Source organism: Phoenix dactylifera, chromosome 12, assembly GCF_051530095.1.
Source record: "Phoenix dactylifera cultivar Ajwa chromosome 12, Ajwa_hap1_PhDact_Kaust_v1.1, whole genome shotgun sequence".
Lineage (NCBI taxonomy): Eukaryota > Viridiplantae > Streptophyta > Magnoliopsida > Arecales > Arecaceae > Phoenix > Phoenix dactylifera.
Window position 1 is genome coordinate 7,608,806 of NC_143201.1, and position 27,894 is coordinate 7,636,699.

The following is a 27,894-nucleotide window of genomic DNA, read 5'->3' on the forward strand; positions in this document are numbered from 1 at the left end:
TATAAATTAATTAATTATTTATAAAATTAATATATAAATAAGTTAATTCATATATAATTGATTTATAAAATTATTTATTTAATTAAATTAAATAAAAATTAAATATTTATATATTTTTGTATAATTATAAATTATAAATACTATAACCTACTTCTTTAGTGTAAATAAGTATTATAAATTGATAGCAATAATATTTTTTATCAAATAATTGTTTAGTAAAAATATCATATAAATATCATACATCTGTCCTTTCATTCCTTCTATACCAAATAGAGAAAAGAACCATTCATATCCATCATTTCATATGTCATCAAACATACGAGAGGATCCATCCATCCTCTCGCTCATCCATACTTCCTCCTCTAGCCATCCTTCCTCCAATCCATCTTTGGTACTAAATAGAGGATTAATATCTAGTTTGTAGTCTATCTAAGAGGAAAATGGTATTATAGTTGTACTTTATGCTTAGGAACTTCTATAAATGATACTTTGCATAAAACTAAAAGATTTACTGGAGTACTTTATTCACAAAAAAAAGGACTGCATGCTTGGAATTTTAAATGCTTGAAGAGTATGCAATTGTTTCCAAAGGAAAGAAGGTGAGCAAGCTATATTTGAGATGGCTTGTAAGTTGTTGGACATCAAAAGTTATAGTAGCTAAGAAATGAAAGACATAAGTAATTCTATTGAAACCCTCATAAGTAAGAATTGCTGTGCCAGTTGCCTGACAGCACGATTCGTTATGGTACCATGCTATGCTGCATTGGGCCCATACCAACACAGCCGAGTCGGGCGGGAGAGAAAGCAAAGAGGAGAGGAGAGAGAGAGGGAAGGAGGGAGACAGAGAGAGGGGGGGGGGGGGGGGGTGGCCGGAGCAGGCAAGGTCCTAGGGAGGAAGGGCTTCGTCGTCTTATTCCTCTATTTTAAAAACATCATATCATATATAGAGCTCAAAAGGTTATTAGATTTCAAAAGAGAGGGCATCTCAATTGGACCTAGCATGGTGCTAGTCAACGCCTTTGAAAATTTGATACCTCATTCAACTTTTCAATATAATGGATCTCACTCTCAAACCTATACAAACCAACATATAGTGGCTAGATTAGTCAACATGAAATCTAATGATCCTCCTAGACCAAACAAGCTGTTTGGAATGGTATTTGCTCTCTCTTCCCTAGTTTTTGATCCTTCTTTCTCTTCCTTTCTCTTATCTCTCGTGAATATTCATTTTCTTCGATAAAGTGGGTGAACTTTGCCCTCCCTTTCTATTCAAAAACCAAAAAAAAAGAGAAAGAAAGAAAAAAAAAAAATCCACACTACCTTTCTTATCCTCAGCAAAGGGTATGGCATTAAAATCTTCGATAATAAATAAAGGATAGCAAAGCAAGGGAACCCGGGAGATTACGAGGTTGATAGTCAAGCTGTAGCATCCCTTGAGGCATAGATTCCATGCAAAAACCAATCAAAGGCACTATTTTTCACAAGACCATAACAAACACTTCCACCAGCAAAGGTACAATTGACTAAAAGAGCAATGATGATTTTGGAGGCAAATAGTACCTTCAGACCATCCAACAGAAAGAAAAAAAAAGAAAAAAAAAAAAAGAAAAAAAAAAGAAGATGACCATCAATCATATCCTAATTTGTGAGAGAATTTTGGAAAATTATATATCGAACAGGTCTACCATAAAGTGTGAAGAATCCATCTAATACTTTTATTTTAAGATGAAATGAATTCATCTAAAATAATTTCATTCTAGATTTATGGTAGGCCTGATAGACATAATAATTTTTCCAAAATCTCCGCTTTCCAATGAGGCGGGTTTAAAAAAACATAGGGCAAGGACCAAAGCGAGTTTGTATCTTTGTACAATCCACCATTTTAGGTGTCATCTTGTAGCAACTCCAATGGTTCTTTACCTCTCAAGATTATTTAATTTATTTTTTGACAAAAAAAAAAAAAGAAAAACATCTTTCACGAGTTTTTCATTCGCCGGGCAACTGCCCAACTACAGGCAACTGACTGACTGGATTTAATGTGTGGACGGCCCTGATCTCCTGACGTCTTTAACACGAGGTGGGGGCAAAGTCCATCCCCCTGGGTCAGTCAGCTGGTCAACGGACGAGACTACCGACGCTTCGGCGTGACCCCTGGGACTGACCCTCCTACAAAAAAAAAAAGAGAGAAAAATCGCGTAGAACAACGTAGAAAATTTTAGCCAACCTTCCATTTTTAATGAACCTCCACCACTCGGCTCGACGTCTCAGCCCCTTCCCTCTTCCCACTCTCTCGTTAGATGCCTCAGGTGGAGCTCGAGAAACTCGTCTGCGTTGGAGACCGGAAGGTCTCCTGCGAGACCCTGGTCGACGCCACCGGCGGTGGAGAGCTCCGGCCGGATCGGCCTCCGGCGGCGGTGGAGGAACCGGGTATCCCGGCGGAGTCCTCCGAGGTTCCGATCCGGCGCGAGATTGGGAGGGCGGGCCGGAGCGCGGTCTACGATCGGGAGGACTCCACCACAGGCAGCACTAATCCCAAGTCCAGCAACGCCAGCCGGAGGGGAGCGGCGGCCTCGAATTCCCAGCTCTTTTCCGCGAATCTCAAGGCGAAGCCCCCCATCATCGGCCTCCCCGGCAAGCTCCAGCACTCTGGCTACGACGGCCGGGGCGCCCGCCGGCCGCCGCACGTCCGGATCTTCCCGAAGAAGGCCAGGAGGGCCGAAGGAGGCGGCGGTCGGAAATCGGCGGTGCCGGAGTTGGAGCCGGGGTCGCCCAAGGTGTCGTGCTTCGGGAAGGTGTTGCCGAATAGGGAGCGGGAGCGGCGCCGTCGGGAGGGGCAAACTGCGGCGGAACGGAATTGGGAGGGGAGGGGATCATGCCGGGCGGGCTTTGCGGCGATTTTCCGGTGCGGCGGGGGAGTTCAGACGGAGGAGGAGGAGGTGGTGGTGGTGGAGAAAAAGATCTCCGTGCCGTCAAGGAATATTCCGGCGCTGGCCGGGAGTGTACCAGAATCGTCGGCGGAGGCGGAGGCGGATGCACCGGTTCTGGGAGAGATGAGGCGGTTCGTGTCGGGGCGGAGGGCGGCGTCGTGGGGAGCGGAGGCGGAGGTGGGACCGGGGGCAAAGACCGATCGGGTGGGGGTGTGGGGCCGGCGGTCGGTGGTTTCGGTGGAGCATGGGGAGCGAGGGCGGGAGTAGGAAGCTCGCGCCTTGGTTTGGTGGGAATTTTCTATGGAGTTTGAGCAGCTCCTTAAGCTTTGAGTTCGTTAATATTTTCCTGGTTCTTGTATGCTTCCCATCGCTTTTGGTACGTGGGAGGGTGCACAAAATCGGGGACAAGATTCATGGTACATCATTAGTTATATGGATTTTTTTTATATATTTATGGTAATCAAATGCTCATGGTGTACTTTTTTCAGAGATTTGTATGAGAAGAGGGCTTTTTATGTTAAAACAAATTTAAAAAAAAATTATGTGCATGATGGTTGGTTTAGGAGAAAGCAGCATTTGCAGTGTTGGGGGGCATGAATTTGTTTGATCTTAGAGGGATGAGATAGAGGAAGAGCATTATACAAAGTGAACTGGTGAATGAAAAAATAAGTGTTCCTGGGAGGAAAAGAATACCAACTTGAAGCTCTTGATTAAGATTCGTTTTATGCGGAAATATCTTTTTTTTTTTGATATCTTACATATCTCGAATACTAATTTTTTGTATACCTTGGTGTTCCTAACTATCCACCGATTTTTGATTGATCTCCAGAATGTTCATACATACAAAACAGTAGTGTAAACTTCATACAGTTGATCTTTTGCACCCGTTTTAAAATATGATGACTAATCAAAAAATTTTAATTTTGTAGTAAACAATTTACACTGCTTATGTTTACTTTAATTTTATCCTTGTATATATGGAATGAGATTTTCTCTTTTTACTGTAAATTTATAAGCTGTTTTGTTTCACGCACATACTATCGGGTTTACCTCGTAAACATGTTGAAATTTCTTTCAGGTTTTGCAATAGAAATACTACAATTTATGTGTCCATAAGATATTTAAGATATATAAGAATGAATAGAAAACACATGGTTTGAGCTATACTTCAAAACTTTTGAAGAATGATTAGCGTGCCAGTTCTCCAATGTCCAATCTCGGTAGTTTGTGGTTGGCACAAGCTTTTACACCATACATGATGCCTACGATGAGATGGTCGTACGTGTTTGGAGAACCAAACTTCTCCAATTCAACTACCAACTAGCGAGGATACAAATTTGTCAGCGCTATCGCCGTTGTCATTAATACCTCTTGCAAAATAGTTTACGCTGTCCGACAACCCATTTGGACCAGGTTTTGGCGTCACTGTTAATGCGACCGGTGGGTATAACGTTCATTAAAAACGATCCGGTTTTATTCCACGGAATTGGAGGAGAAAAAAAAAAAAAAATGTAGGCAACGACAGCTGTTCGGGGCAGAGTGGGATAAGATTAAGTTACGACAGCTCCTAGATGCATCTTGTTGAGAGAGTCGGATCCTTTTCGGTGCTGGGCCAAATATTCGGATTTGGGGTATCTCATACAGGACCAATATTAGATTGGGGGACCTCTCCCAAGTTATTCAGCAGGAGCACGAGCCAGAGCCGAACTGCATTTGGATCTGGAGGTCCGGGCTTCACCCGAGGACAGCACTTTTCTTATGGAAGGTGATAAGAGACCGCCTTCTGACGAGAGTAATGCTGAGTGGACATGGCTTGAAGATTCCCTCCGATTGCGGGACGTGTGGTGCTGATGAAACGATGGACCACATATTATTTCAGTGCACATGGGCGAGGTTGACGTGGCAGTGGGCAGGAATTCAGCAGGAGGCCTGGAGTCAGAGGGTGCAGTTCCTACGGGTGATTCGCCAATGGTTGGGCAGTCCGCTGACACATCAGGAAGCCGTTAGAGCAATCTGCACAGCGCATCAGATTTGGCTGGCAAGAAATGCCCATACTTTTGATGAGCGCAGGATGTCATCGAGGTTTGTGGCAGAGTACGCCCTAGTGCAGGCAGCGGAGATCAGTCCCACCTCTTCTTCAGATGGACCTTTGATAGCTCGGGACATCTGGAGTTCCCCCTCTACTCATGCAGCCTCTCAGATGGTGTTCTTCACCCGAGAGCCCCCACCTCGAGTTTCCTCAAAGTCAACTTTGACGGGTTTGTTCTGGAGGGAGGTACGAGGGGAGGTGTGGGTTCTGTTATAAGGGACTCGTACTCCAGAGTGGTGGTAGCGGGCAGTTGTTAGTTGTTCGACACGTCGGTTTTCGGGGCGGAGTTGCAGGCTACTTGGACAGATCTTCAACATGCGAAGCAGGTGCTGCAGGCCAGTTCAGTTATCTTGGAGAGCGATTCAGCCACAGTGATCAGTTGGATTCAGGGGGGTTCGAGGGGCATGAGCATGGACCATCCTTTGCTCCAGGACATTGGGATGATGACGAGGGATAGGGTGGCCTTTCAAGCCAAGCATGTATTAGCCTAGATGCACAAATAAAATTAATAAATCAATAATTAGATGTTTCTAATATTCATAAATAGTAAATAAGAGAAATAAACTAACAAATTATTTACTTGAAAATAGAATAATAAAATGAAGAAATAAAAGAAGATAATCTGTGGATCGAAGCACGCTGACGCATTGTTGCAGAAAAGTTTATATCCCCTACGCACGGGTCTGCTGACACAAATTCCTAGAAATACGACGACCCAATACAGAAATACATCTTTCCCGTCAGTGCACCTCCAGGGAAGAAAAAAGAGCATGTTCACGTTTGCAAATAGCTCAAAAGAAACTCAAAAAAATAATTGAAATTATGTGAAGAAGAGAATAAGAACAAGAGGGAGAAGAAGAATTTTTCATTCCTTTGAAATGATCTCTAGAGCCCTTTATATAGGCCCATGGGCCCCCCAAAAAAGGTAACAAACACGTCAAAAGAAACGGACTCTCCTCCTGCGGATTGATGACATATCTTCTTGTGCTCATTTGACGTGAAAATTGAATTCCAATTTTGAATTTGAAGGAAAGGTTTAAAATATTTAATTTAATTCAACAACATGTTTTGAGAGAGGCCAACGGGGAGGCTAACTGGGTGGCTGCTTATGTGGCTCACCACTTAGGATATACCTTGTGGTCGGGAGAGGGAAAGCTGCCTCAGGCACTCTGTGAGCTTGTATATTTTGATTTTTTGGTTGTATTCGTACACGCATTGTATGATGAACCCGCCAAAGCAAAAAAAAACCTCCCGATAAAATAGGTAATTTTTTTGTATTTAGTTGTTTTATTAAAAAATAGAATTTTTTTTAATAAAAATATGATTTTTTTTACATTTTATGGAGAAAAAAATCATATGAAATTTGAAAAAAAAATTAATTTTCACCTACTAAGAATGGAGAGAATTTTTTATATTCTTAAGATTTTAGATAGAACAGACTAAGATTTTTTAATTAAAAGTATAATAGATATTATATATATATATATATATATATATATATATATATATATATATATATATATATATATATATATATATATATATATATATATATATATATATATATATATATATATATATATATATATATATATATATATATATATATATATATATAAAGTAAATATTCAACTAAACGTAAACCATGATATTTTTCTATAACCAACCAAACCACCTTTCAGATATCATATACTCAAAAAATTATTTTCACAAAAGAATATTTTAATAAAAAAATTCTTGCGAACCAAACAACATGTATCCTTCGTACTTATGATATTATCAAAATTATAGGCAGCATAGCAAATTAAATAAAATATTTTTAAAACTAGTTTGCGTGTTTTAGATGCGGTGTTTCTCTCGTCTGAGATGAAGCGGATGTTAAGTCTAATTGCGTAATCAAGAGCTGCTAAAAAGGAATCAATTATTAAGTTGATAAAATTCATGATACTTGGATCAAGTAAGTTGAAATTGAATCTTATTTTCATGTGTACTTGGGAGAGGATTGTAGCTCATTTCTTATATATAGATCTTCTTATGAAATTTTTTTTTTTTTTTTAAAAAAAGAGTTACTAAGAAGAGGAATAAAGAAGAGAAGTGGGACGAATTAGCAAAATGCTCAAGTGCTTGGATTACCATATTCAATTATCGTGGTAACTTTCTGTCCGAAAATTCATGGACTTGCGAGAACTTTGGGAATCCATACGCACCAAAGAGTCTAAATAGATTGGTTGTCTATCCAAACCTGTCCTATAGATTTATAATAAAAACAATATAAACCATTTTTATGCATTGTTCTAATAATTAGCCATCAGAAAGCCATAACAAGACAGTAACTGATAATTACATCGAAGGAAACAGATATAGTATACTGTAATAACGGGCCATTGTTTTGGGAAAATAGTCTACATGAACCAAGAGAGCAAGAGCTGATGCTTTCATTGTGTTCCATTAAGCCATTCTATTACTCCATGATATCATGATGGATAGATCATCTATAGATCAAAATCACCCTAAGGGCTGCAAATAGTTTGGTCAAAGTCGGTATGGATGACCCATTCTTTTCTTGTTTGATTCCTAATTTTAAACCAAGATCCAACTCCTTAGCTAATCATTCAGGTTGGGTCAATTCCGTAGAAAATTGTTTACACCCAATAGGGCATTCAAGCCAAGTTGAGGTCAAGTACGACCGGACTTCTAGCTCGCAATATTCAGATTTGGTTCAAGACGGATTCACACTGAGTCTATAATTTATGTCAAGTATTTAGCTATTTTTTATTACTAAAAATATAATAATTGATAATTACATATAAAATCACTAAATTTTGAAATAAATTTGAAAAGTCAACTTAAACCTTTTTTATCTAAAAAATATTTTAATTTCATAAAAAACTCGTCATTCATAATGTACAAGGTTATAGTTATACTAATATATTTGAGAATACGGTAGATAACAACCCAACATTTAAACAACAAAAGTTTAGATATAATTAAGCGAAAGTAGGTGAGAGAAGATGAGGTTGTTGAGATAAACAGAGAGGAATTAATTTAAATGGAGGTTCAATCAATGAAATTGGAAAGACATTTAGGGTGACAAAGAAAGGGTTTTATATGATTTGGGTTTCTTGGATGAGTCAGGTTGGTCCCGATTGGGTTGGCCGATTTTTTATTAATCCAAACTAGATCTAAATAACATACTACCGGCTGAATAAGTTAGAAAATACAAAACCTAGACCAAATCAAGCTTTCAAATCAGATCCTATTTTCGACCCAACCACTTCAAATACGAATCAGTCTGATTCGACCAGGTCATGGATTAACCTGCCCCATTTGCATCATTAGTCATTCTCAATTTTTTTTTTTTTTTTTTTTTTTTTTTTGTGTTTATGGTTCCCTCAAATGTTCCATCATGGTACATGTGTCAATGACATGATCTACCATGAATGTGTCTGCGTTCAGTGTCCTTTGACCCCCAGTCACCAATGGCCTCTCCGAACACTTTCTGGACTTGAACATTCAGCCACGAGTCCACATAGTATAACATTAAAAATATCGATAGATTTTTTTTTTTTTTAAATGCTGCCTTTTAATATCGTATTGATCTATGTTCCACTCTATTTTTTAATTGCAACCCAAATTGAAAAAAATCATGAATCATCTAATTTCCTAAGAAAAATTGTATTAAAAATAATACATGATCTAAAGAGCAATCGCCTCAGATTTACTACCAGCTCCTCCTCCTCCTCCTCCATCACCTTGAAGCGATCGTCTCCCTCGGAGAGAACAAATACAGGAACCCCAGACTCTATGGCCCTCTAATGGTCCAAAACATACTACAATTTTTTTAAAAAATACAAAGGAAATAAGATAATTATAATTCAGCAAGGAAAGGTCCCATTCAACTCTAAACACAATATGATAAAATTAGCAGGCTGCATGGTGCTGCCATCCACCAACGTGGCAGCACATTCTATGATGAATATTAGATTTATAGATATGTACATATCCATCAGCTAGTTTAAAACTAGTGATGTCTTATAAGTACCCGATTCGTTCCTAAGCAAAAAATGAAACCATTGAAATATGTAAATAACAAAGCAGAAAACAGAAGGATCAAATATGCAGTTTATAGAATTTGTATCATCAAATATTTATAATGTGGTAAAGCATAAGGAATATACATAACAGATATGTCGAGCTAGTTGTAAGAGGAAAAAAAAAGGTCCTAGTCTTCTATCATAGTTGAGAACGAAAGAGTAAATTTGTTTAAACCATAATTTGAATTTATCAAGAAGAAAGGAAATAATATACACTCAGATATAATAGGCATGGCCTTGAGCTTCTTAAAGAGCATAAGTTGCTCTCAGATAATCTATGATTTCTGCACTTTCAAACATTTTCACTCCAGTGTTAGGATCGTCTAGGTAAGGCACCTGTGCATAATTTACAAAAAGAAAGGGGCATCCAGGAAAGAAATCAGTAAAATATTGATTTATTGAGACAGCAGCCTTAAGTTACACCATGCAAAAAATGAAAGAAACTTCTATCAACATATCTAAGAGTTGGAAAACCTGAAAATGTCCAACTTCTTCATATAACTTTTGCCGCTTTGGGCTGCCACGAGCAGTGCTGCAATTCCAATTTTCTATCAGTTGACTCTAATACCATATACTGTTTTCATAGATATGTAGCAACATGCAAGTTCACTAAATGAATTATGATTAGACCTTTATAGCTTAGTTTTTACCATGTGTGTAATTCTTGCAACGTTTACTGTGTTCACATCATATTGACCAATCATAAACCTGATATTACATACACGCCTCTGATTATCATGCTCCACAATCAAGAAAACTAGGAGTAATGCATTTGATGGCTTTAATTTGACATTTTCTGTTCCACTTTGCGTCTTGGTAGATAGGGATATATGAGCATATCTCACAGTCTTCACATATGAATACATCATTTGATTTATTATTTTTTCTAGAAATTTTAAAAATGGAATGAAGATTAAATACTTTTCCATAAGATGAAACATGTCTTAAATTATACCCTAGCTATATTTACCATAATGTTTTCTGCATCAATGTAGGTATATACTGTACGCTTTAAAGGATATTACCATCCAATTGTTAATGGAAGAACCCCATTTAACTTCTGAAAGTCGGATGGCCGGTATGGAATACCATTGTATATGGAAGACCATTATGAGAGTTAGAATTCCAGCAAAGTCTTGTTATATATCTAATTACCATAATACATAAGGCATAACATGATAACCATGGCAAAAGCAGCACCAAAACATAAACAAGAGCCACGAATTCAGAAAACAGAATTCCTTCAGTAAGAGTAAAAACTCATAATTCAACAAAAAAGGGAGAAAATCAGGAAAATATTGGATACTAAATTAGTTTGAGAAAAATATATTATAGAATAATGGTTTTCTTCCTTGGTAGGAAGGCAGATTTTTCCAAAACTTAGAAATGCTTTTGAAAACTCAATGGATTAATCACAATTTTAACACCCTCCCCTCCCCCCAGCCCAAATAAAGGGGAAAAAAGGACAACATGTTCTGCATGGAGCCAAAATAAAATCAGGGAAAATAGATCTCTTGATTAAAACTAGACAAAAGGTGGAGAATTTCTTAAAATTTTTCATTACTTCCATCGCCGGATGAAGACTAACATATTAACAATTAAGTTCTGTATGAAAACAGAAAAATTGGCAAATGTATAAAAATGATGCACCTGTGAAGTATATGGGGCAATTCTAACTCAACTAGAACTTCACGCACAATTTTGCAAAAGGGGGAAGCCTGCAAAAGTAAAACATATATCAATTAATTTCAAGAATATATTGATTAGATATCTAAAAAAACATGCAATTTTAATTAATAATCTAAATCAATGAATCAACTGAATATCTAGAGATGTTGGTATGTTGCATCTGATATCTGACCTCATATGCCCACAATTCAAGGGGTACAGGTGGGAGTTTTGAAGGAGTATACAAAGAACCCTGTATGAAGAGATATGCAGAAAACTATAGGTGGTTAGAAGACTTCCAGCAAGCTGAATGTTAACATAACATCATGGTTTAACATAGCATCCATTATAATGTTATAACAACCATTATAATGGAATCATGCCTTTTTACGTAGGTTTTTCTTCAATGAGTGACATGGAAAGTCCACAAACATATATACTGAATGGAAGGTCAAATATTTCTTACTTTCCCCATTCGACCAATCATTGCAAAACCAGCAGTCAAAGTCTGTAGAAAGTACCGATCAAAAAGAAAGAAAGACAAGCCTGATTACTAACCAACTTTTAGAAATGTCAGTAAAGTGAATATTCAGATACATTTTTACACAGAGCTTACAGTAAGAAGGCCAAGTGACAGCATCAGAGGAGTGGTTCCATCACCTGAACAGAGAAAATCAGCAATATAGGTGCATAAAGCATCCAGAGTAGAGGCACATAAAACAATTGATCATGTTGCTTTACTATTCTCCCCCACAACCCCCACCCCCCCACACACACAAAAAAAAAAGAGCAAAGAAAACACCTGCCTCGTCCATCCCCCCTCTCCCAAAAAAGTGACCCAAGAATGAAAGAACTTTAAAACCAGCTAAGGTCACCATAGGAATAAGTATACCTATTTCCCTTGTCCCACTCGGAAGAAAGAAAATACTTAGATACCACTAACAAAGGAAGAAAAATCAATATCCTCTCAAACTACAGCATTTCATCAATAAGGATGGCATCAGCATATTGTTATTAATTGTATCGACAAATAAATTTTATTGGATTAAATGTAAAGAGATGATGGTAAACTCAAAAACTTGAAGAAACCTAAGAAAGTAATAAGCAAGTGCACCATATTTATTAACCAGATACTTTATTATGTCATCTGACTCGTACATAGCAATGCCTGTATTTGGATCCACCTGCAATGAAAATTTGATCACTTAGCAGCATCTACAAATAACAAAACTTGATAACTATAAAGGTATAATGTTTTACAAAGATATAGATCTAAGGATTGAATATACATATGTGTGTGTGTCTGTGTGTTCCATGTCCTTTATAAATTTGCTGTTTTTGGTTATCAATCCATAATTTTACAAAATGGAATGGATATGAAGGGGGTCAATGGAAGTGCATCACAAGATAATGAATAAAAATACCGTTAAATAAAATCATAACTTCAGTTTACATAAAGCCATATATACCATAATGCATGCCATTCATCTCATACTGTGGTTCAACACAATTATATTCTTGCTAAGAGGTTTTAATATACTGAAAAAATACCACCTAGCAGTTTGGTTTCACAAGGACAGAAAGTGAAACAAGCCAGAACTGACATTGAGATTTAAAAAAATGACATTTTTTGCGGAAGGAAATTATACAACCATAACATCATGTTATGTTATTTGTAACCTTTTGCTTTTTGAGGAAAGGATGGAAGGAAATGGTCAATGTCCATTTCGGTGATATTATTATTTATTTCATGAAAAGGGACAAAAGCTAGGTAACATTTCAATATTTAATATCTTAAGTAGCAACACAAAATTTAAGGAATGTTACCAGACCATGTAAGGGAATTGCTGCTTTCCGCCCATCTGTAAAACTTTTGGACGGAAGTTTGGACCATTTCTCGGGCAAGGATAAAACAAAACATCAAGATCTAAAATGCTTACAATCTCCCTGACCTGAAAAATTATCAAGACATTAATTAACAAAAAATGATACAAAATAGCAGCAGCAGCAAACAACTAGAAAATGTGCCTCAGTAAAAGAATTGCAAGGCAATTCATTTCTATATCTATCCATCACCACCATAAACAAAGAGTTGCAAAACCACAAACTAAGGTACGCTATCTCGGTACCGGACTCTGAACCAATGCCACGCTATCATTGTGCTAGTACAGTACGATATAGGGTTGGTATGGCGTACCAAGTGTCAGTAAGCCTTCTGTACCATATATTGGTACCAAATAGGTACAGTACAGTATGCTCCATACCGTCTGGTTCAGTATCGTATGGCGTACCATGCTACAAACCAAATAAAATATGGGAATGCATATGAAAAACTTTTGTTATTTGAAAGATTAGAGAAATGGTATTACCTTCCGACAAAATGGACAACTGAATTTTCCATGCGATCAATGGTAGTCCACATATGGAGCAACAGCAAGCATAGATGATTAGTCTTACAATACCACGAAGATTTGAAATATTATACAATTCTATAGGAAAATTAACCAAAAGATCACAAAGTAACTATTACTCCATTAGAATTTAACGAACTTGATATAGTGCACTAAGGTAATATACCTTTCAAATTCATAAATCTCAATAGTTTTCTCTGGACGGGGGCCTAATTTTGAGGACTCTTTCAACTTCAAACCTATTCATGAGCAGCAGAAGTCAACAAAGCTAGAATTGTAGTTAGAAAACCTTTTAGGTGGGATGTGCAAGATCTTACTAGAAGTTGAATATCAGTTTCTAATAGTGTTATTGAATGTGACGAATTGGTAAGCATAGAAGTCTCAAGTTATTCTTATTTAGAGATCATGATGTGGGTTAATGATTTACATACTTGATAGTTGATATAAATAATTCTTTAACAGCCACTGCCTACTTGATCAAAATTGTCCTGGTTTTCTTGGCATGCTTGATTTTCAAAACTAAATGATCCATTGGGATCTTGATTGAGAGTTACCAAAAGATGGCACAAATTTTCATGTATTACCTGCAATACTCATAACATACTCGTTTGATGACATTTTACCCTCAGAAACAAAGGATGCCGAATATCTGCCACAACGAAAATACAAAACATGGAGGAAACAAGGAGGATTAGTATCCGTACATGCACTATTATATCATCATAAACATAGACAAACATAACAAATCTTCTCTTATTCTTCAAAGCTCAAATTTATAAATTCTCCTTTACACTTCATTCTAATGCAAGGCCACATCCTGCAATATGGCGTGCGTCTTTGAATCCCATCAACTACCTCATTTTGGACAAATGAACACCACCTGCACACTCATGTCCAACTCCAAAAATCCGCATTGGATATGTATCCAAAAGAGGTATGTATCAGACCTCTGGATACTTATGAAGTTTTTTGGTAGCCACTTTTAAAGATTGAAAGAGACTTGAACTCTTCCAACAAGGAGTTTAATACTCTATTTGATGTTAGGAATAGACCTGTTTATGGGCCGAGTTGCCCATCTAACCTGCTCAAGTTCGAAGCCTTTTGGGCGGCTTGGGTCAAGGTTTTAGACCCAATAGGCCAGGCCGGGAACATAGGCCCATTTAATAAATGGGTCAAGAAAATAGGCCCTACAGGCTCGAGCTTCGAAATTAAAGCCTAGCTTGAAATTTTTTATCTTTCTTATGTTGTTTGTTTATGTTTGATGTCTATGTATATTTAATTGACAATGCCGTTGATATGTGAACTTAATGAGATAATGGACATGTTGTAGGTTATTGGTAATATTCAATTATTCATAGTTAGCGTTTATTATGATATTTTTAAGGAAAAAAAAGGTCAAGAAGCTCGAGGACTAGCCTGGAGCCTGATTGAGGACCAGGCTTGGGCCTCGAAATTAGGCCTAAGGGCCAGGCCAAGCCAGCCTTAGGCCTAAGTATATTGTGTGGAGCTTCGGGCAAAGCCTAACTCAAGCCTAATTTGGCCCAAGTCTAGTATTTGTTCTTTTTGGAGACTAATCAAGGTTGTAATATTGAAAAAACTTTACAAAAATATTATTTTTCTTAAATCCTTAGGTTAATTAGGATATTCAAATGAGAACATGTATATTGAAAGATCCTAACAAAAGTATATTTTTAATATTTTCTTTTTAATATTTAAACCAAAGAATATCGAATGGCATAACTATATAATTTCGTTAAAATTATATTTTGTCCTATTATCTCTTTTTTTTCTCTTGCTGAGTCAGATATGCATCCAAATGTGATTCTCGTATTGGTGTCCATGCAACACTGCCCAAGACAACCTTCTCATTAGTTTTAACATGTGTTGAAAATGGCCCGACCTTTATAAATGGCATTCCTTCATTGTATCTACAATTGGTGCTCCTCATAAAATTCTTTGTATTATTCATTCCTAACTATGCTCTTTCTAGCCTATTGTATCTAGGGCTACAAGATGATTGGATTCACCTACTTTTGATCTAGAATTGACCCACAAAAAATCTAGTCCAACAAGGATTGAAGTCGTGGATTAGTCTTGGACTGAAAAATATGGCATGTTTCATAAATGGAGTGTATTTCGATTGCTATGCATCCTGAACTAAACCAAAAACGACCTGAAACTGAGACACTATATTTTCATAGTGCTTCTTTAATCTAATAAATACCATTTACTATTAATATTAAGTCTGACGTGGTAGTGATGAACTAGTCATATCATATCAGTCCATTCTAGAGAGTATTTTAGTGTTAGTAAAGAAGTCAAAGTCTAGTCAAATAATAATTATCAGGTACTTAATAGATTGTAATTAAGATTTAAATATGTATTCATAAATAATGAAATATGACCACAAAAGTTTCTAGGCTTTATCAAACATACTTCATGCATGCGTCTCTTCAAGTTTATAAAGGTAACTATTGGATGCATCGTTTAGAAAATAGTCATGTATTAATTAAGGTATATGTAGAGTCATATGTCTATATAAAGCCATGTAGTAATCATGAATTGATGAGTGAAAAAATGGTGTTTTTCAGTTTATCTCTCTGAATATAGTGGTGGTTTGACTTGATATATCCACTTTCTTACTTTCTTTTCCTCTATCCAATCTTCTCTTTCCTTAATGCTTAGACATGTATAGTTATGGCATCAGTTGGTATCATATAACTAGTTTGATCTCTCATATTTATCCTATTCTCTTTTCAAGAAGCAATCTCACTTCTAAAATCATGGTTTGAAGTGACAACAATGATGATGAACTTCTTTAACATCATAAGAGTCAATTCATCCAAATGAAGATTGCTTGGCTAGGATAGATGAAAGGGTGTATGAAGGATTCAAAAAAGAAGCATACTGGTTAAAAAAGCAAGCAAAAATTTTCCAAAATTGTCTTAAGAGACTTCAAGCCATTCTATTTCAACTAATCACAACTTAAGTTTCTCGAAATGATTGACCATTATCAGATGATGTTCATTCCATACAAAGTCAAGATCGAAGGAGCAAAGAACCAGTTAGGAAGATCGATGAATTTAGAACTCCATCTCAAATTCCTACCTATACAATAAAATTCATACTTCTAATTCTCTTTATCAGACAATTGTATTTCATTCTCTAGCTATTGAAAACACAGAATTGCAAGTCCTAATTAGGTTACAAATTCAGCAATCCAATCAAGTCCTAATTACAAATTCTATTTCATTCTCTAGCTATTGAGCTAGGATAGTAGTATCAAGTTTAGTCATAATTCTCTAACATTTTATCTATCATAGTAGTGTCAAGGTTTATCCTTATTTGTCATTTAAGAGCTAGTCTACTTTGTTTTTTCAGTAGGAGTTTTAACGCTGGTTGAGAGTGAATAGGATTCATCTATGAGTGAAATATATATATATATATATATATATATATATATATATATATATATATATATATATATATATATATAGACAACCATGTGCTTGGAAAGGGAATAATGATAGTTGTTTAATTTTCTACTTCCAGCTCATAATAAACCCTCGAAACTTCATCTTTTTTGCCTCTATTTTACGCCCAAATCGCTCCCTATTACGGGTTGCAATTTACTCCACCCAGCTGGGTACCTAACTCGACCAAAAACTAGCGGGGGTCAGATTTTACCCAACCCGCAGTGAATCCAAGGTGAGTACGAGTAACGGTAAAATCCGCCACAAACACAACCCAAATATACATAACTCTTCACGAATACCCTTCTCAAGGCAAAAAAAATTAATGTTCATGCAAAAAAAAAATGATTTTTGTGGCTTTATCCGACTCAATCCATCCAACACCACCCCATCTCGCCCTAAAACTCTACCCCTCCTACCCCACCCCAAGGCAAGTATGGGGCAGGTACGAGAAATGGCCTACCATACCCATATCCAACCAGTTGCGATCCCTACTCCCCATCCATATACCAACACAAACCATAGTTTTTTACACAATTTTCCTACCTTTTTAGCCCAAAACAACCCATGAAGCATCTCTAAGTTTTTCCTCATCAAGGATGTCCTACATCACGCTTCCTTTATCTGGTTTAGTATGCGTCAGATTGGCATGGTATAGTTTTGTACTATACCAAACCGATTTGCCGGTCATTACAAACCCCAGTATTGATTCAGCAGACCTTGGTCCAGGTATATAGATAGTCATTAACTTGTATTGATGATTGTAGCTTATATGCAGTCGTTAATCAAATATTATCTATGATGTGTTGTTGATATGACTAGATATGGGTAGAGGTTGGCCTGAGGCTTGTCACTGTAGGGCCACTTTAAGCTGAGCTTTGTGTTTGGCCCAAGGAGAACTAAGTCAAGCATGGGCCAAAAATTTGAGCCAAAAAAATTTCAGGCTAGGTTTGGGTCTAGACTTGACCAGGCCCAAACCAAGACTGAAACCTGGGCCTAACACAAGGTCTGACTTGAGTGACACCCCCACCTAATCCCCTATTCTCTCTTTGTCCCCACTCCCTAGCAGCCCCCTTCTCTCTCCCTCCAATCTCTCTTCTCTCTCTCAATCTCTCCCCTCTCTCTTCTCTCTGCTCTCCCATCCTAATGCCCCTCTCTCTCGATCTTGATCCTGATCTCAATCTTGACCTCTCTTATGATTTATCTTTTCTCTCTCTCGAGCTCCTCTCTCTTCTCTCTCTCCTTCCCAATCTCTCTTTTCTCTCTCTATCACTCTCGTCTGTATCCACTCTCCCCTCTCCTCTCTTCCTCCTAGTGCCGCCTTTTCTCTATCTCGATCTCTCTACTCTATCTTCTCTCTCAATCTCTCTCTCCTCTCTATATATATATCTTCTCTCTCAATCTCCCACCTCTCTATCATTTCCTACCAGCTCTCAATCTATCAGGCTTAGATCAGAGTTAGCCCAATTTTGCTTCAAGCTAGGCTCCAATTCAAGCTTCAGTCAGGTTAGGCCAAAGCCTGAAAAAGTTTTATGAGCCTACTCGACCCAAGTGTAAAAAGAATTTTCTAGACTCTGCCCAGGCCACAAAAAACCCAACCTGGCCTAGCTCAATACTAGCCCCAGTTATTGGTAATATTTATACATTGCTTGAGTATAATTTTCTTGTAAACATGCTTATAATATAATAAAGTAGCCTATCTATGTATGTTTCATATGGTTCATTTTTGGATTAATTTTGACCTGATTTGACCAAGAAAACTCAATGGATCAAACAAAATGACGTATAACCAATCCCCATCCAACCCAAATGGAAGTGAGTAGGCCTGTATTCAATTTTATTACATGATTTAACTATAGATCAGATTTAAGGTGTGTCAATCCCTAATCCAAACCAACCCACCAGTATCCCTAACTATATTGTCGATAAAATCTTCACATCATGAAAATAAATTCACAGATTGGGGACATCTTCTCTTGCCAATCATATGAATCATACACCATGTTTTGCCTAGCATAAGACGTAGACTTGATCTCATTGAGATAGAACAATTGTAAGCAACACATATGGAAGTCCAGACTTTCATTATATTTGTAAAGCAACAAAGGATCTATTTTTTGAAATATGGTAACACGATTATTTATACTATTGAAAAAATCTTGGATTATTCTTGATCTTTTACTTAACATGATCATTCTTTAATTTTTTTTCTCAAAGTGCAATAAACAAGAAACATGCAATGATATACAAATTTCACAATTTAGTGAAAAGTACTTCACATTTTATTCAAGAAACATTCATGGATGATGAATTAATTATGCTATCTGATGTTTTTGCTGGGGGTATTTTTACTTTTGTTTATTGTCCCTTGCCTGTCTGATTCTTTTATTTACAAATATGCAAATAGTTGCATATCTTCTAGTTTTCTTTCATTTTAATTTTCATTTCCAATCGTTCCCTGGACCTTCCATAGATCGTTGTATGCCTAATTCAAATCATTGAGAGGAACCAACCCTCCCAAGATCCTCTTCAATGTGGACCAATCTTCCTAGTTCATCAAAGTAGAACACAATTTGGTATATAATTTCCTCTCCATCAAAGCCATTCATAACGACATTCATAATCACAGCAATAACTACCTTTCAATAACCACATGTACCACCGAGACACAAGAACATCACTAAAATAACTGTCCATAACTAACCACTAATCCTAAATCTAATAATATTTTAATCTAACATCTTATAAATAAGCTTATACAATCTTCCACCCTGCTCAAATCAACTTGACCTCAAGTTGATCTTTCGTGCTTTGGTGGAGGAGCCAACCAACTTCCTCATCTTCGAGGAATTTCAATAGGACAACTCTTCATCACCACATAAGGATGATGCTTCCTGTAAAATGAGCTATCATCTCAAACCCTGATGCCATTATCTTGCTTCCACAAATATTGATGACATTGATTAAAAAAAGCCATAAATACGAGCATTCTTTGAAATTAATTGGCCTCCTTAATCATCTTCACTACATTTCTTAAGCCTTGATCAAATTGTTATCATCCCCCCCCCCAACATTCTTCAATCATTCTCTAATCAGACAATTTTCTTCAATTGCTTTCTCAAGTAGTACTTTGATATTTTACCCAAATCATCATGGATCTCCAATAGTATATCCATGACATAACATTATTGACTATCACACCAATTGTTATGTCCCTAAGCCAAACAAAAGAATATCTTTAAAAATATAAAGAAAAGGTTCACCTCATGGGAAACCAACCCTCCTAAGGTCCCCCTTTAGGGGGGGTCAATCCTCCTAGTTCTCCATAGTTAGGAGGATATTTTGGTCTGGAATATCCTCTCCTTCGTAGCTGCTCACAAAAACATATATAATTACAACAATAACTACCTTTACTAACCACCCAATACACAAGAACATCACCAAAATAACGACCCTTAATTAATCACCAGTCCCTCTAAATAAATTATTATTATCTAATACCAATCATGGTGCTCCAAATTTGCTCCAAAGTTCAGATCACTAAACCTATGGCTAAGGCTCAAAACCAATCATATTACTAGTGACCAAATAATTTGTATGGTTGTTTACCGAAAAAATAATTCGGATGACTTTCACGCTCAGTCTTACTCAATTAAATCCTCGTGCTTTGAAAATATAATTTAAGCCAAAACATAACAAGACTTTCCCAGGTTTGATACCAGCGGAACCCCGTAAACTATTAAGTTCAACTATAATCTAATCCAATTACAAGATAGAGAACAAGAAAGAGAGATCCCAAACCCTAGAACAAAAGCTCCAGTGCCAAGGCGAAAAGGCAGGGCGAGAGAAGCAGAAAGGATGTCGAGAAACTTGTCCGGGCGGACCGAGAACCGCTTCGGCTGCGGAGGCTTGAAGCCTGGCGGCGATGAGAACGTCGGGGGCAGAGACGAAGACCCCGAGCTCTGCCCCTCTTCTTGGGCGGAGCTCACGGAAAGAGAGGCAGGCGAGGAGGGTGTTTCTCGGAGCTCGGCGGAGACCTTGACCCACCGAGTGGATTTGTACCTCGAGTTTAGTGGCCGGGGAACGAGAGGCGGACGGGAGGTGAGAACTCCGGCCATGGCCTTTCCCGGCGGGTGGTAGAGAGGGGATTGAGAGAGCGAGCGGTTTGAAGTGGCGAAAGCAAGATAACGGCAAGGACTCAGAGGTAAGTCGACTTAGGCCCTGTTTGGGGAGCTTTTGGGGGGCAAAAAATACTTTCTGCCCTCCAAAAATATTTTTAGATAAAAAATTATATTTGGTAAATTTTTCAAAAAGCTGTTTCAGTTTTTGCGGGAAACTGAAAATAGTTTTTGGAAGGAAGCTCTAATTTGGAGCTTTTGGAAGGAAGCTGTTTCAGCTTTTTCGGAAAGCTGTATTTTTGACAAAAATGCTCATATTAAAACATAATAATTACATAGTTTGTTCCTTTATAAACCATCTCGTGAACCACATTTTAGAAGAAAAAAAATTTTAATTCTTTTCCGTACCTTCCAAAATCAATCTATTTTTTTTTTTTATCATCAACCTTCCGGCCCACGCTGAGGTCCTCCTCGAGCGTGGACCACGAAGAAGAACCCCTGGACCGCGATGAATGAAGAAGAGCCCCTGGACCGCGGCATCGCGGTCCAGGCTGTAGCCGCGACACCGTGGACCGCAGCACCGCCGTCCACGATGCCTCCCCTCTCGCAGTCCACGGGTGACCGCGATCCTCTGTTACTGAGAGAGATCCTCGGTCCATGCTCTAGCCGCGAGACCGTGGACCACACCACCGCGGTCCACGATGCCTTCCCTTACTGATCTCGCGGTCTCGGCTCTCTCTCTCTATGTTATAGAGAGAGATCCTCTCTCTATGTTATAGAGAGAGATCCTCTCTCTATACGCTTAATGATCTCGCGCTCCACGGTGGACCGCGAGATCCTCTCTCTGTTGCAGGGAGGGAATTCGGGTGGACGGCGAGATCTTCTCCCTCTCTGTTACAGAGGGAGAGAGAGAGAGAGCCGAGAGGGAAATCTCTCTCCCTCTCTGTTACAGAGGGAGAGAGAGAGAGAGAGAACAGAGAGGGAAATCTCTCTCCCTCTCTGTTACAGAAGAGGGAAATCTCTCTCCGAGAGAGAACAGAGAGAGAAATCTCTGTTACAAAGAGAGAGATTTCCCTCTGTGGTTCGGGTGGACCAAATTTTTTCTCTCTCTGGTCCGGGTGGACCAAGTTTTTCCTCTCTCTGTTACAGAGAGACAGATAGATTTGTATTTAGAATTTTAATGGAGTTTGGTAATATTATTGTTGGCTTCTAACTTAAGATTGGATCATTCTCTGTCAGGTACTGTCACCTAGGGCTCGTTTGGTTCGCAGGAAAAGGAGGGGGGAAAGTGTGGTCAACGGGAAAGTAATGAAATGCCTCTTGTTTGGTTGGAGTTTTCAAAGGAGAGAGATGGGAAAGTTGTATTCCCATGGGAATATGATTCCCACATTTCATGGGAAAGTCTTTCCCATGAGAAACATGGGAAAGTTACTTTCCCATGAGGTGGGAATCACTCCTTTTTTATTTTTTCCCAAAAAGACCCTTCAGCATTAAAGAAGCATTAAAGAGGCATTAAAGACCTAATTTTTATTAAGGGCATAATAGGAATTATACATAACTTTCCTAGGAAAGTGGATGGTCAACCAAACATAAGCACTTTGGAAATTTGTCACTTTCCGATGGTTAACCAAACATGCCAAAAGTACTTTCCTAGGTATCCTCTTCCTAGGAATCTGATTCCCAGGAATTATATTCCTAGGAGGGAAAATACTTCCCGCGAACCAAACGAGCCCCTAGTGGCTCAGAAATTTGCAATCTCCATTGCACTTTGAAGTTTTAAAAAGTAAGAATACATTTTTTATCCTTAATTAGGCAAAATATTTCATGCTTATGCTTTTGACTTAAAGATCCAAATTACTACTTACATTGTCATTTTTCAACAAAATTCACTGCTAGTGATTCCAAGAATGGACATTTGATGAATATTGAAGCATGTTTTAATTAAAAGATCTTACACCTTATTGTCATTTTAGTGGCGCATACTATTGTTACTAATACTTCCAATATTGCCGAGAAGATATTGGATACTGTTGCCCAGAGATGGTCACCCAAGAGAGGGGTGAATTGGGTGTTTTAAAATTTTTGTCTAATTAAACTAAACACACAAGAGTATGTGCAAAAGTAAAATTAAAGTTGTAACCACAGTCAATCGCAAACGCAAGGGTTTATAGTGGTTCGGAGCTTCCACTGCTCCTACATCCACTCCCCAAACACCTTTGGGAATTTTCCACTATAATCAGCGATTACAGTCCGGTAGTTTTTCGAGTGAACTACCCAACTCGTTGTTTTACCCCGGGCTAACAACGAACCCTACAATCCCCCAATTTAACCTAGGCTTGGGACGCCTATCCCTTGTTCCAAGTCCTCTGACTAGAACAAGCACAATATTCAAGTGTTTTACAAGAATTTAAAAGCTCTTATGAAAGCAAATAAAACAATGAAGAACAACAAAACCGGAAGAACCCTCTTTGCCGTTGAAAGCGTGGGTGATGGTGGTTCTTCCGATGTGGATCACGTTGGCTTGAATGCGAGCTTTGATTGCCAAGTGGGAGTGAGTAGATGAGCACGAAATCAGATGAAGAAGACTTGAATGCTCTTGATTTCTCCTCTTGAAAGCACCAACTCCCTTGAAAATCTTTCTCTTTCTTCTCTCTTGAATGATCTTATGTTTGGTTGGTGAGAAGTTATTTAAAGGCACTTAAAAGCTCCTTTTTATACTCCTACAAGCAATAGATCCGTTAGACACAAAAATATAACCGTTTGAATTTCAAACAAACCTGCAAAAGTGTGTCAGTCGCGTCCCAGGCGTTCCGGAGACGTCTCCGCTTGAACGAGAGACATCTCGGCTGTATAAAAAATCTTTTGACGATGTTGGAGTCGACTCGGCGCTTTCTGGGGACGACTCCGAAAAAGAACAGCTCGATTTCTTGTTTTTCTGTTTTTCTGAGAGAGTCGGCTCGCGTGCCTCGGGGGACGTCTCGGGATTTTTGTGCTTTATGCGTGGGGACGACTCCGCGACGTCGGGGACGACTCCGACGTTTTCTCAACGAAAAACCAAGTCCTCTGGAATCCCTGAGAGAGTCGACTCCGCGTCCTTCGGAGACGACTCGCGCGCATCCCTTGAAATCGGCCTTTCTGCCGTCTCTGAGAGAGTCGACTCCGGAAAGCCGGGAGTCAACTCCGACCCTGCGAGACGCCTCGGCAGGTGCCGGGGACGTCTCTAGACGTGCCAGTTTCTTCTCTACGTGCCAGAGACGTCTCTGGAACAAACCGGAGACGTCTCGGCTGCCCCTGATCTGTTTTCTTCATCTCAAAAATCTTCAATAAATCCTCCGAAAAATATGGGAACATGCCTTGACAATTCTTAACAATATTCTTAGTTAAACACCTGAAATGCTCAAGTAAATTGTTAATATAAAGGGAATTATACTCTAGTGTTTTGTATTCATCAAAATCCATTAGGGGGTCAACAATCTCTCCCTTTTTGATGATGACAAAACACTGAGTATATGCAAAATTTAAAATTAAACATATACACAGTATTTGATCAGATGTACAAGTATTGTGCTTTGGTTAGAGCTAGATACAGTATGCATAATTCAATATAGTTAACTGTCAGTTCTATCCTTATGCATAAGTATTGATTTTAGTAGCTCTTTGAGCAATTTTGGCATATCATCTATCACTTTTAGATTTGAATCAAGTTAAAGTGTAAATTAATGAAATATTGATGATACTTTTGACTCCCCCTTTCTTTTCCAGAAGGGCAATTAAAGCCAATATTCTTCAATTTTATCTTTTCATTTTGTTGATTCTAATTAAACTTTCAAGTATGAGTGTAAATTTTGCATTTTTGCATTTAGCATTCCATATTGGTTCTACTCCCCCTTTTTGTCATCAACAATGAAGGGGACAAATTTTCCTTAGGTGCCTAAAACGCGATGCCTATTAGAATTCAGCATTCATATTACAATGAAATATTTAATGACTTGGGAAGGTGAAGTTTACTCCCCCTTTGTTTTGGAATTCATTTCAGACCTTTTAAATGTAGTTATTACAAGTTGTGCTCCCCTTGTTTCATATGCATTGTCAAGTTGGGAAAATAGTGAAATGGTTGCACATTGTCAAGTTTGAACATTCAAGGTATGTTATGGCATTTCCATGGCACATCACAGTATTAGAAACATACTCCAAGATTCAAAAAGAAGGGTTATGACATTCATATAGCATTACAATCATTTGAAGCCATTACAAGGATAAAAAGCCATTACAAGGATTGATTGCTAATACAAAAGAAAGAGTTTCATATAAGCCTAGGGTTTTACAAAAAGATGAACCCTAGATGTCCACAAAATGTGCCTCACCGGCGACCACACTCAATAGCCCCAGCAGCAGCCTCCACAAACCTATGTATTGCATCCATTAGACTTCTAAAGTTATCTCCCTGAGATTGATTGAGGGCTGTCACTAATGCTTCAAATTCATGGGTTGCCCTGTCAATCCTCCCTCTAAGTTGGGCAGCCACACTGCCCACATTGCCTTCAGGGCTCGTCATCTCTTGAAGACCATCCGATATGATCTTCAATTCAGCCTGTATCTCACATGATCTTCTTGTTTGGTTTGATGCCACACAAACCAATTCTGACCCTATAGCTTCCATTTGAGTTTTGATTTCTTTCAATTCTTCCAAGAGTGCTTCATGTGAGGTGCGGATGGGAGCTAACTCAGCAGAAATCACTGATCTCATTTCTTCCCTCATCTGCTGGCACATCATAGATGCTAGGGTGTGCATCTGCTCATCTGACAAGAGCGTCGATCCACAAGCTGGAGGAGGAGGCATGGAAGTGGATGGTCCAGCCGAGCTGGAAGGTACATCAGGAAAGCTCTCCATATGATCAGTGAAGGGTATAGTGCTACGTGGAGGAGAGAGGTGGACAGGCTCCTGATGATGAATCTGAGGCTCTACAGTTTGGGATTTTCTTTTACAGACCTTAACCCAAGCCCCGTCTTTCTTGTGAAACTCCATCCTATGTAGTGTGCTCTCATTGTAGAAATCAGTGTTTCTCAAGGGTTTCTCTGGCTCATTCTCAGGGATAGGAACCTTAAAGTGCTTGAAAAGTAGGGTGAAGACCATCCCATACGGTATGCTAAATCTGGAATACCTATGACATATTGAGATGTAGTTCAACATGAGCCTAGGGAGGTTTAGGGGAATCCCTAGCAAGATGTGGTGCATTATGGCTAAATCTCGCTCCGAAACGAAGTCGAAGCGACCGATTTTTGGGAACAAGACCCTGTTAATTATGCTCAAGAGCAATCTCATTTCAGCATTGAGGTCTTGGGACTTAACTATGTCAAGAGGACCGCAGTCCTCTCTACCTAAAATTAGGTTTAAAGCAATCTCCCTTTGGGGATGTGAGGTCGGAGCCTCACCGTACTTGGGTATTTGTAACAAACTAGATAAAATGTCCTCATTGATTTCTACCAATGTGCCTCGGACATATTCGGTGTACCCCGAGCTCCCTAAGGCCAAATTACTAAAGATTTCTCTCATTAGGCCGGGATAGGTAGACATGTTTAGGGAACATAGGTGTTCCCAATCTTGGGCACGGAGTCTCTCTCCAATAGAGAACCCCTCACTCGCTAAGAAATAAAAATCTATGTGCCTACCTGTTGTCACTGTGCGATTCGCACAGGAGGGAGTCACGGTTGGCGGAGCAACCGGAGGAGACGGCGCAGAGGACTCTTCCCTCCGTTCCTCGTCGTTTGCCACCCTAGGACGCCTCCCACCACTACGCCTAGCTTTCTTAGGTACCATTGATCGGAAATCTAGGAAAATGGGGAGTGATTTTGGTTCGATTTGTGGTGGAGAGAAGATGGATGCTAGGGTTTAGGGTTTTGTTGGGGACGAAGAAAAGCAGCTCGGGACGGCTCGAGCTGTTTCGGCCTATTTAAAAAAACATTCATTCTGTCCCCGAGACGTCTCTGCGACTAATGCGAGATATCTCGCCGGGGGGACGTCTCTGTGATTTGCCAGAGACGTCTCCGGCACTGAAAAATTTCAGAAGGTTCCCAATCTTTTCCCAATTCATTTTATTCAACCTTAATGATCAGTTTGATTTCTCTTGGTGAATATAAAGTGACCTTGCTTGTGATCCTTCCCTTTAATAATACATCCTATAAAAGCTTGACAATGATTTTTTGAATTATCAATATTGAAATGAGGAATGTTTGACCAAATTTCGAATGCCTATGGAATAGGCTCTGAAAATATCTCTATGAAGAGTCCAAAGGGGGATGACCATCCTCCGGAAAGTCAAACAATTCGTCATCTAATTTGATAAATTCATATTTTTACTCATTAGGCACTTGGTTTCCTATATGTGACCTTGAAGTGTATTATTAGTTTGAGTAGCATTCATGTTTATCTCTAGAGCATTCAAAGCATGGCATATGTTTGAGGAGTTAAATCATTTAAACTATAGTGTTGAAATCGAGTCATACTTGCATTACAAATTCAATCTACTTGCTAGGATCATACAAGCACAAGGCATTCCTTAAAAAGTTGAACCTATCTTTGCAAAGGGGCTTTGTAAAGATATCGGCCAATTGATTTTCAGTGCATACATACTCAATCAATACATCATTTTTCAGCACATGATCCCTTATAAAGTGATGCCTAATCTCTATGTGTTTTGATTTAGAGTGTTGGACAGAATTTTTTGTTAAATTAATTGCACTTGTATTATCACATCTAATTGGAATGTTGTCCATTTTGATACCAAAATCTTCAAGTTGTTGCTTAATCCAAAGAACTTGGGCACAACAGCTTCCGGCTGCAATGTACTCAGCCTCAGCTGTGGACAAGGCAACTGAATTCTGTTTCTTGCTAAACCAAGAAACCAAGTTAGCACCCAAGAATTGACAGGTGCCACTTGTGCTTTTTCTGTCGAGTTTGCACCCGGCAAAATCAGCATCGGAATAAGCAATTAAATTTAAATCAGATTGTTTAGAATACCATAAACCTGCATTAGATGTCCCTACTAGGTATTTGAATATTCTTTTAACAGCTTGCAAGTGTGATTCCTTAGGACATGCTTGGTATCTAGCACAC

At 38.5% G+C, this 27,894-nt stretch overlaps 2 protein-coding genes across 2 annotated transcripts; one reads left to right on the forward strand and one right to left on the reverse strand.

Moving 5' to 3' along the window:
- The first annotated feature begins 2,240 nt into the window (after positions 1 to 2,240).
- LOC103696671 (uncharacterized) lies at positions 2,241 to 3,634 on the forward strand. The gene has a single exon (XM_008778356.5). The coding sequence runs from the start codon at positions 2,298 to 2,300 to the stop codon at positions 3,192 to 3,194; it is 897 nt and encodes a 298-aa protein (XP_008776578.3). The 5' UTR covers positions 2,241 to 2,297; the 3' UTR covers positions 3,195 to 3,634.
- A 5,490-nt stretch (positions 3,635 to 9,124) lies between these two features.
- On the reverse strand, positions 9,125 to 20,863 carry LOC103696853 (uncharacterized). The gene is made up of 12 exons (XM_039116590.3): positions 20,464 to 20,863; positions 13,774 to 13,838; positions 13,356 to 13,428; positions 13,148 to 13,166; positions 12,611 to 12,730; positions 11,893 to 11,962; positions 11,395 to 11,438; positions 11,245 to 11,286; positions 10,972 to 11,031; positions 10,761 to 10,828; positions 9,585 to 9,642; positions 9,125 to 9,446 (listed from the first exon to the last, which is right to left on the reverse strand). Exons 1-12 carry the CDS (start codon positions 20,778 to 20,780, stop codon positions 9,357 to 9,359), a joined length of 1,026 nt encoding a protein of 341 aa, XP_038972518.3. The 5' UTR covers positions 20,781 to 20,863; the 3' UTR covers positions 9,125 to 9,356.
- Between the last annotated feature and the right edge of the window lie 7,031 nt (positions 20,864 to 27,894).

What these genes read in the sequence shown, in the direction of transcription:
- LOC103696671 (XM_008778356.5), top strand. Translation starts at nt 2,298, where the DNA reads ATGCCTCAGGTGGAGCTCGAGAAACTCGTCTGCGTTGGAGACCGGAAG.
- LOC103696853 (XM_039116590.3), bottom strand. Translation starts at nt 20,780, where the DNA reads ATGGCCGGAGTTCTCACCTCCCGTCCGCCTCTCGTTCCCCGGCCACTA. An exon ending in TGATTGGTCGAATGGGGAAA is followed by an intron (nt 11,032 to 11,244) that starts GTAAGAAATATT and finishes CTCTTCATACAG; the next exon opens with GGTTCTTTGTATACTCCTTC. An exon ending in AAGAAGTTGGACATTTTCAG is followed by an intron (nt 9,447 to 9,584) that starts GTTTTCCAACTC and finishes AATTATGCACAG; the next exon opens with GTGCCTTACCTAGACGATCC.